At 35.0% G+C, this 11,160-nt stretch overlaps 1 protein-coding gene across 1 annotated transcript; it reads left to right on the top strand.

Annotated features, from left to right (window-relative positions):
• The first annotated feature begins 8,020 nt into the window (after window positions 1-8,020).
• LOC129873952 (geraniol 8-hydroxylase-like) lies at window positions 8,021-9,728 on the top strand. The gene is made up of 3 exons (XM_055949153.1): window positions 8,021-8,465; window positions 8,534-8,997; window positions 9,084-9,728. The coding sequence occupies exons 1-3, from the start codon at window positions 8,021-8,023 to the stop codon at window positions 9,699-9,701; spliced, it is 1,527 nt and encodes a 508-aa protein (XP_055805128.1). The 3' UTR covers window positions 9,702-9,728.
• The last annotated feature ends 1,432 nt before the right edge of the window (window positions 9,729-11,160 follow it).

Here is an 11,160-nt window from a genome sequence, read left to right as displayed (position 1 = left end):
CCTCTGACTAATGAATCATTTTATGTCCTCTAGATCTTGCTTCCAAGAAGAGTCCCTTCACTCAGAGCAATGGATGCTATCGGGGAACAATTTTCTCCGATCTGCGAGGCTCTAATTTAAGGAGGAGTTGATGCTAATGGTGAACAAATCCCTAATGATCCTCTAACCGAACAAGTGACTAATGCAAAATTTCATGATGTCATCCTGATATTAGCTCGAGCTGTGACCTCTCAGTTGTATCAATAAAAGGTGACTCCTGTGAACGCGAGTGGTAAAAAAAGAAAATGGGTGAGTTAAAGGAATACTATGAGGGGAAAGACTTTAACCGTCTGAGGATGTCAAAATGAGAAACATCTGGCTCAAATTTGAGGAAGAGTGATGGGAAGAAAAGGCCCTACCCCTCATGCTACCGGTGTGGTAAGAAATATTTAGAGGAGTGCCTGGCCGGTACACGTAGTTGCTATGGTTGTGGCGAGAGTGGACATAAAAAGACGGATTGTCCTGTGACTACCAGAAGGGGAGGAAAGATGGCTCGGGCTGCTTCATCCGGTAAGTTAAAGGTCTTTGATTTTGATATGTATGCTTTATTAGATCCGGGTGCCAATTTGTCATTTGTTACCCCATTTCTTGGTAATAGGTTTGATATGTTACCCAAAATATTAATAGAGCCTTATTGGGTGTCTACCCCCATTAGTAAGTCGGTTGTTTCTAGAAAAGTCTATAAGGGTTGTGTAAGACCCCTCAAGTCGAAAAATCAGAACCTAGGAGAAAATTTTAAAATCTTGAACTGATCCCAAATTTATGACTGTCTTTACGAGCCATAGAAGTTTACACGACCCGTATAAATTAGTCGTAGAGGGAGTCATTATTGTTAGTCATGACCAACCCTAAAGAAAGGTCCTACGTCTCACTATTATGACCCGTTCTCACCCAGACGACCCATAGACACAGCTCGTAGGAAGACTTCAGAGCCAAGTTTCAATAGTCCCTCGAGGTCAAGTCTAGGACTTAACAGGAGACTCGTAAGAACTATTAGGAGTCGTAGAAACGACTCATTACCAAAGTTCTGAGACTCTCAAATTTGCAGGTTTTTGGGACCTGTAGGACGAGCCAACAAGACGAACTGTAGACAAGATGACAGGCCGTAAACCTTACTCGTTCCAAAAAGAGACTCGAACTTTAGACCTTTTCTTAGACCTGCATGACGAGTCATTTAAACGACTCATTGTTACTAAAATAACTCGTAGAATGAGATCCATAGGGTCAACTTTTAGATTTTAATGAAGGGCAATTGTGTCTTTTTCCAAGTTCGGTTCAATGAACCTAGACACTTTTATGGCAAAGTTCAAAGTCTATAAATATTCAATTCTTCAAATTACCCTCTTATTTAATTCATTCTCCTAAAATTTTTTAAGGCAAGAATAAAGTCTCTCAAGTTTTCCTCTTCAAGCTAAAGCTAGGGTTTCCAGATTCTACAAGGTGTCTTCTTCAATTCTTAGTGAATTCTAGCAAGGTATGTGAGGATTGATTCATGGGCTCTTTTCACTCATGAAGTCCCAAAGATTTCTCAAGTTTTCATTCAATTTTCAATTTATTATGAATCCTAGTTTTGATGAATTGCATTGGGATGATTTGATTTCGGTTTTAAATGTTATCAATGATCTTTATATGCATACTCTCATATGAATTGCATGATTTCAAGTTGAATTATAGATGTCCATGCATATAGCTATATTTTCAAGCTATGATTATGAAGTTAAGATGAGTTTGTAAGTTGATCACGAGTTAAATGATTTTCAATGAAAGTTTTATATAAGTTAAAGTTGAGATTCATGATTCTAAAGTTAAAGTTATGATGATGATCAGAGTTAAAATCAAAATATATTTTAAAGATGGTGATAAGGACAATTCTCACCGAAGTTATAAATTCTAATGAATCACCAAGTAGATGAGATATTCGTAATATGTTTTAAAGATGGATTGATAGTGTAACATCCCCTAAAAATATTGTATACGATGTTTCAATTTTCGCCTAAATATGATACAGCCTTTGTATTTTGGGCATAACTTTTCATAGGAATATCCACATTGAGTGATTCAAATTTCTAAGTAACCACGCGATCATTACCTACAACTTTTATGAAGACCATATTTTAAGATTCGGAGGTTAAGTAGGTCAAATAAATTAATTTTTGTAAGGTAGGATGTTGTGACGGAAATGAGTGTTTATAAAAGAAAAATCATATCTCACTATAGGTTTATTCAAATTGGTTAATTCTTAAACGATATTAAACTAGACTTCCATATCTACAATTCTTGTTAAGACACCAAATCCTAATAAGGAATTTATCTTATTCAAACGCAGCTCCCAAAAAGAGTATTCTGTCAAAGATAACTCATTTCACCTACCATAGAAAAATCTAGATACATTTGACATCACTCATGACATAAATTGTCCTCCATTTAACATCATCCATGACATCAATATATTCCACTAAATTTTCAAATTTTTATTTATAATTATTTTATTTATTGTTAGGTACCTCTTTTCCACCTATAAATACCCACCTTATTTCTTCATTTTATTCATCAAGCTTTCTCAAGCAAATCTTCTCTCTATACACTTCTTTACACATTCTCAAATATAGTTTTAGTTCTTAGTAGTGAAGAAATACTATTTCGGTGATTAATATACTCCGGGTAGTACACAAAACGTTCCGGCGAGGAGAGAAGCTAGGACTCAAGAGTGTTCATTAAGTCTTTCGGTACCAACTAAAGCTTCGGTTTCCAGGTATGTAAGGCTTCAATGAGAGTATTCCTTCCACTCTCATATCTAAATTATTTTGATTATATGATAAATTATATTTATTTTCCTTAAGCTCTACTCTAAGTTATGTGGGTATTTATCCATGCATTCTTCCACCCATGTAGTCCAAAAACTCTTTCAATTAAGTGTCTTGATTTCAATTAATATTTTCTTATGGTAATTCTTATTTTTACTTAATAGTATGAATAATGGTTAAACTAATGATTCTTGCTCTATTTTGATATAACATAATTTAATATGTATGAATTGATGGTTTACAAGTAATTCCTCTATTATCTATTTAAAGGTTCTTGAAATTCATGGTGGGTTGTTTAAAGCATGATTTTTAATTAATGGATTTCAAAGTATTTATGTATATTTATTTACATACATATTTACAAGTTGAAGTGATTTGAACCCACCTAGTTTTACTATGTTTTTAATAAAGTTTGACTTGAAAGCTTTGACTCCAAATAAATATTTATGAAAGCAATATCTATGATCAAAAAGGGAGTCTTATGAAATGAAAGAATGATGAAATGATATTAATGATGGATTCTTTATGCAATAAGGACAATTCTTGCATATTTGAATTATCAAATGTTTTAATGAGTTATTCTACCGAATATGATGTTTGAATTCTCAAGTTATATGCTATGAATATTTTGAAGTATTAAACTATTCCGTGGGATTGACTTAGCACCGAATGAGGCATTGAGGTGGGATTCGGTAAGGGAATCCTAGTAGCAACCCCTTGTCTCATTAACTATGTGCCAACATAGGAGCCCTTGTAGGCTTAGGCTAATGGATCCATAAATGACCCTTAAAGTTAAAGTTAAAGAAATGAATGAAGTTGACGGAGTTCTACCTGGGAAGTAGTCTCCCCGACCAACGTAGGGGGTTATGTTGGATTCCATGTAATATCTCGCATGGTCTTAAATGTCGGTTATAGTTAATTTCCCACAAAATGAATGTTTTAAAGGATATTTATATGATTTATTATGCATACATTAAATTATATTTTTAATGTTTCCTCAATGTTCATGCATCCTTACATACTTAGTACATTCAAAGTACTAACGCATACTCTTTTGCCTACATGATATCACCATGTAGGGATCGGTGCTCATCCTCGTTCTCCTCCACGTGGCTAGTTGATATTCCATTGGAGACTACTTTTGGTGAGTTCCCATGTTCCGGGAACAATACTCCTTTATCTTTCTAGTTTATGATATGTTAAGATATTTTACTATGACATTTCTTCTATTATGATTGAGGGTGAGCTAGGGACTTGTCTTAGCCCCGTTAAATCTAATAGTTAGAGGTATTGTTGGACATATGTAAGTTGAAGATTTACTATTATGATTTCCGCTTGTTTATTTATCATCATTACCTATGAAAGGCTAAAAGAATGCTAAGAGGCTTGATTGAGGTACTTTCGGGTTCCTCATTCGCCATGTCACGTCTAGGCCCTAGGCTTGGGTCATGACAGATAGGCAGTTACTGTCTTTCTCTACTACGTTATGACTATGTTTATGAGTTTCTGTTGGGATATTGACTAAGCACCTAGAGGGCTTCTAGGTGGGGTTCGGTCCGGTAACGCAGTTAGTTACCTAGGGGAATCATATTAGCAACCTAAAGTCCCAAACTACATTGCCGACGTAGGTTGCCGTCATGGCCTAGCTAGTGGATCCACATAGCCCAATTGAATAGTTACTTTTTGAGTGTACCCTGGCAATGTAGCCTCCCTTGTTTCGATGCAGGAGTCATCGGCATATCTCAATACAGGAGTCATTGAATTCCATGTAATAACTTGCATGGCCCTAATTGTTGGTTAAAGGTCCTATCCCACATAAATTCGAGTTAAGTGTGAGATGTCAAGTTATGAGTTTATGATGAAATTCTTATGATATGCATTAACCATGAGTTTCTTATATGTTAAATTGCTTTTAAGCTTTACTCATATTCGTTATGATTGGTCATGAATCTTATGACATATTGATTACATTCTCTTACTTGTTCATGCATACCTCACATACTTAGTACATTTAAATGTACTAACATATATTTTACCTATATTGTCTCATAATGTAGAGACGTACGACACTCACGATCATCCTACTCATGACTAGAGATTTATTTATATTTCAAAGACGTAAGTGAGTCCTTATTCTACCGAGGATAGGACTTTTATTCATGTTACTATTGTTTTTTCACTAGAGGCATATTTAGACGATACTCATTGGTGTAGTCGTGATTGGACGTTTATAGAGTTGATTTCCCTTAGTCTCATTCCCCACTTAATGATTACTTCAGCTCATCTTTATATTATTTTTTACCTTATGTATGTAATAAATGCTAAGATGGCTTATGGTTGGAGTCCCTCACATCCCTATCGCCGTGTTACGACTAGGACCTAGGTCTGATCGTAACAAAGTTGGTATCAGACTACAAGGTTTAGAAGAGTCCTAGGGAGTCTAATATGCCGCATTAAGTAGAGTCTTATTCATTGGTGTGAAACGCGCCACATCCATGAATAGGAGGCTATAAAACGTCTTAGGAAAAATCTCACTTCTTTCATGATTGCAAAATTGTGGTGGAAATTCAGGATAACAAATACTCTATGGACAAATTACATATGGAATAAATACTGCAAGAGGCAATATCCTCAAACTGTGCAGTGGAAGGGAGGCTCTCAAGTATGGAAGGCTATGATAGAGGCTAGAGATAATATAGTGCAAGAAATATGGTGGGAACCAAGAAGTGGAACTGCAAATGTTTGGTTTGACAACTGGACAAAACTAGGGGCTCTATATCATATCATACCAGAAGACTTTGAAATAGATGAGGGTGTTCAAGATGTAAAAGAAATAATGATCCAGGGTGGTTGGAATATAGGTAAATTGCAAGAGTTGTTACCTATTGATATTGTGAATCATATACTAGAAGATTTACAATTTCAAGAACCAAAAGAAGAATGGGATATGCCAAGATGGATGATGACATCATCAGGTAAATTTTTAGTAGGCACTGCCTGGAATTTACTGAGGAGCAAAGCAGCAAAGTCAGAAGTCTACAATAATATATGGATATCAGGGGTACCTTTTAAGATATCTTTCTTTGTCTCGAGGTTGTGGAAATATAAAATACCAGTTGGAGAGGTAGTAAGAAGGATTGGGATAGACACTAAGGCAACCTGCTATTGCTATGATCACAGGCAATATGAAACTGTGGACCATTTGTTTGTTACAGAAAATTTTGCTACAAAAGTGTCGAATTATGTTAAAACAGCAGATGGCATCACATCACACTTTCAACAACTCAAGGCAATTATTTCAAGTATGGTGGAATACAGATTATCCCACAAAGTTCAGAACCATCTTTAAAGCTATTCCAATGGTTACCATGTGGCAGATATGGAAGTGGAGGAATACAGTTCTATATGGAGGGAAGATGTCTATTAACAAAGTGATCTATGAGATAAACATGATTATATATCAAATGAGTAGAATGAGGTTCCCAGGGCAGCAAAACCTACAAAGATGCATACCTCAAATTCTACAAACATTTGAAGCATACAGGCCCAGAATTGTATCGAAGATTGTGAAATGGAACTTTCCTAACCAAAAATGGTATAAATGTAACTCTGATGGAGCTTCTAGGGGAAATCTTGGACCAAGTTCTGTGGCCTTTTGTATTAGAAATAAAGGAGGTGATCTTCAGTTGCAGCAGCAAAAAGGATACCAGATGGCTCAAATTTGATAGCAGAAGCAAGGGCACTACATAAAAGTCTTCAATACTATGTTACACACAGGATGCTACCTGTGGTGTTGGAAACAGACTCAATGACTATGAAAAGGATCTTAACTGGGCAGTGGAAAACGCCATGGAGCATATCAATGATCATAAATGACATCTCAAGGCTGAGGAGGAACAAGGCAGTGATGGTCGAACATGTTTTGAGGGAAGGAAATGGACTGGCTGATTATTTAACTAATTATGCTTTTGATTTTGTAGGTGATCATCATTTTGAGAAGAAGAAAATGGACTAGCTGATTATTTAACTAATTATACTTTTGATTTTGCAAGTGATCATCATTTTGAGAATTTCTCTTCTCTTCCTGTGAAAGCAAAGAAAATTTTAAATACAGAAAAATCACAAATCCCATACCTGAGAGATTAACAACAATCTGGAGAGCAGCAGCAACAACAAGTTTGGCATTTCAACAAGCCAAGATTAACAGATCGACATGTAATCTGAGATAATGGCTAATAAGTTTCATCTTTTATGCAACATGATAGAAGCTACATCTGATGGAATATGGAGGATTTCTACTCTATCCTAGAAGCCTGAATAAGTATTCATTTTGTCTTTGAACCATTGCACCTGGTGAGAGCTTGAAGGTGTTTGAAATGGTAGGAAGACAAGGCCAGAGGATCTGCAGCAGATTAGGCTCCATACTATATATGATATAGTTGATACTTCAGCTTCATATTTAATCTTGCTTTTAGGATAGTTTCTCTTCCTCTTTTCTTCCTCTGTTCTGTTTCTTAATCTTAATATACAACCAAATTTTCTTGGTGGTTAAAAAAATAGGTGAAAAGATTTGTATAAGATTTGATAGACATTGATTTGATAAAAACCCCTTAAACTTTCCAATGTGAACCCGCCTCATAGCTATAATATTAAACTCCAACCCTTATTTGTAATTATTTAAAACTGTAGTTATATTTCCTAATTAAGCCTTATATAATAGCTAAGTTGTGTAAATTTTCCTAAAATAAATTAATATGAAAAAAGCAAAACAAATGGCATTCCTATGTCATGTGAACAAATAAACTCCTTATATATAGAGATTTCTTATTAATTTGATTTTAGTTTATTTATTTTATTCTTTCATTTCAAAATTATCTTAAAATTACATTAAGAAAACTTTTTATTTATAATTATAATTTAATAAACTCATAACAGGTGTGTGTGAATATTCATAATATAAAAGGTATATAAGTATTTAATTTTGAATTAAGTATATCTAAAATTAAATTATATTACGGAGGTTGTTTAGTGTAGGACAAACTACAAGTCAAAAGCTTCATAGCAAAGTAGACGAGGAGAAATCATAACAAATAACACGAGAAATTTCATAGCAAAGTAACTATATTTTGTCATTTATATAAATGAAAACCTTGGGCTCATCCTATATAAAGCTATCTATGGCTCCATTGCCACCCAAGACATCAGAGAGACAAATGGAGTACGTGAACATTTGTGTAGGATTGTTATTCGTCTGGATTTTGGTCCGTGGAATAGTCATTTCACTTAGAAAAAACAAGAGAGTTGCACCAGGTCCATTCCCTTTGCCTATTATCGGAAATCTTCACTTGCTTGGTCATAAACCCCACATATCACTTGGCCAACTCGCAAAAAAATATGGTCCAATTATGAATCTGAAATTGGGACAAATAAACACAGTCGTCATTTCCTCATCGGTCCTGGCTAAAAAAGTGATGCAAAAACAAGATTTAGCCTTTTCCAATAGGTTTGTTCCAGATGCGCTTCATGCCTGCAATCACTCTGGTTTATCTGTTGTATGGCTACCTGTCAACAACTCTCAGTGGAGAACGCTTCGCAAGATTATGAATTCTCACATCTTCTCAGGTAAAGACTGCAAATTAAAATTTAGTCCTGTCCAAATGTGATTTTCTATCCCCGTTATATATTCTCAGGTAACAAGCTTGACGCTAATGAGCATCTCAGAACTAAAAAGATCCAGGACCTGATTGATTACTGTCGCAAAAGTAGCAAAGTTGGTGAAGCAGTAGATATGGGCAGAGCAACTTTCAGGACTTCCTTGAATTTGATTTCCAACACCATTTTCTCTAAAGATTTGACTGATCCATTTTCCGATTCTGCTAAGGAATTTAAGGAATTGGTATGGAACATCATGGTTGAGGTTGGTAAACCCAACTTGGTGGACTATTTCCCCTTTCTTAAAAAGATTGATCCACAAGGTATAAGGCGACGCTTGACTGATTATTTTAGTAAGGTTCTTCACCTTATAAGTGATTTGATTGATGAGCGGCTAAAGGAAAGGGAAATGGGAAATCGTGCTAATGTTGATGTTCTAGATGCCCTTCTCAACATTAGCCCTGAACAAATCGACAGGAATCATATCGAGCATCTGTGTCTGGTTAAATTTGTTCTCCAATCCTCAATTTTCTATTTGTCTAAATGAAAGTAACGTGTCACAGGATCTTAAACCAGTAAGTTTTGCAGGAAATGTTTGCAGCAGGGACCGATACTATATCAAATACATTGGAGTGGGCAATGGCTGAACTACTCAAAAATCCACATACTTTGGAGAAAGCACAAGAAGAACTTGCACAAGTAATTGGCAGAGGCAAACAAATAGATGAAGCTGATGTTGCAAAATTACCTTACTTGAGGTGCATCGTCAAAGAAACCTTTCGAATACACCCACAAGTTCCTTTCTTAATTCAGCGCAAAACAGAGGAAGATGTTGATTTTTGTGGCTATATTATTCCAAAAGACTCCCAAGTTCTTGTAAACGTATGGGCAATAGGGCGAGACTCTAGTCTATGGGAAGACCCTTTGGACTTTAAGCCAGAGAGGTTTTGGGAGTCAGAAATAGACTTTAGAGGTCGGGATTTTGAGCTGATTCCATTTGGTGCTGGTCGAAGAATTTGCCCTGGATTGCCTTTGGCTATCAGGATGGTTCCAGTAGCACTAGGTTCATTGCTAAATACATTTAATTGGAAGCTACATGGTGGAATTGCACCTGAGGATTTGGACATGGAGGAAGATTTTGGCATTACCTTGGCAAAAACTCAACCTCTGCTAGCTATCCCTATTCCGTTGCAGCAGTTGGGATAAACTTAAGATTTTATGTAGTAGATTAAGTAGGCATTTTGGCCATGAAAATCAAATATTGTTCATTTTATATAAAATTTCTAATGTTGAAGTTGTGCTTGACCATATATTTTGCAAAAAATATTTAGACTTGAATTGTTTTTCTTTCTAAATATGACTTCCCAATTTCTAAAAACTAGCAGAATCACCAATTTGACTAATTTATCTGAAATATACCATCAAATCTATTTAAGACAGTAATATTTCAATATAAATAATCACATAATGCCATGAATTAGATCTCATATACGAAATACTATTACAAGTATTTTTTTCACTTTATTTAAAATTTTGAATATATTTTTTTTGTAATAAACTGTGGATATTACTACAACCAACAAAATCAACAGAGAGATACCAACTCAAATTACAGAGCACAAGGAATACCAGTCATCTTGTAGGAAGGGTATTGTATCCTCCATAACTCTAAGCAGCAAACAAAAGAAACATATAGCAACTGTCGTCTCCTTTTTATATTGCCTCCTATGTCTCCCCTTTAATCAACCAAGTAAATTGACACATGTTATTCAATTTTCCTCCACATCTTGTAAACCTTTGACTTCAAGGAGAACAAAATCAGCCAAGTAAATTGACACATGGGTATTCTTACCGCATGGGGATGGATCCACAACGGGTGCATGCATTTTTTGACATTTCGAGTTTTTAGTTTGCTATCTACCAAGTTTATTACTGGCATGATATATAATATGTAAGTATAATATATAAGTGTGACCTTTAACTTGAACTTAACTGATATATATATTTTTTTTTATTTTGGGTGTGCATAATTAGGCACTTTAACTTGCATAACATTGAACACATGAGTTTTATGTGGAGTCCCTACATGACAATTTGAGTTTTATATGGAGTCCTACATATATTATGTTGCGTAGGACTCATGTGTCTACTTGTTCAATTTTATACGCGTTTAAGTGTCTATTTGTGCACACCCAAAGTTGGAGAGCATAAATGTCAACTGAATCCAAGTTGAAGGACATATTTATGTATTATGTCTTTAATAAAACATAACAACACTAATTTTGCAAAACCTATAAAATCTAGTTAATTTTTTTATTTTGTTGTATGTCATGTATAACATTTGAATTAGGCATAATAAATAAACATGACCCTTAACTTGGCTTGCAACTATGACCTTTAACTTTGCTAGTGCATAAGTAGCTATAGACACTATACGTGACATAATACACATAGGACACCGAATAAACGTAAATTGGCCACGTTAGGATACATATGTCTACTTGTTCAACTTTATACTAGCTAGTTTAAGTGTCTACTTGTGTACATCCAAAGTTAAAGGGCATACATGCAAACTGAAGCTAAGTTAAATGGCACATTTATTTATTATGCCTAATTTTTATGGTTATTTTGTTCTTCTTAAATAGATTGGATGCAAGTTTTTTAT

Source organism: Solanum dulcamara, chromosome 11 (assembly GCF_947179165.1).
Source record: "Solanum dulcamara chromosome 11, daSolDulc1.2, whole genome shotgun sequence".
Classification (NCBI taxonomy): Eukaryota; Viridiplantae; Streptophyta; class Magnoliopsida; order Solanales; family Solanaceae; genus Solanum; species Solanum dulcamara.
The sequence above is the reverse complement of the archived record's forward strand: the minus strand, read 5'-3'. Positions and strand labels throughout refer to the sequence as shown.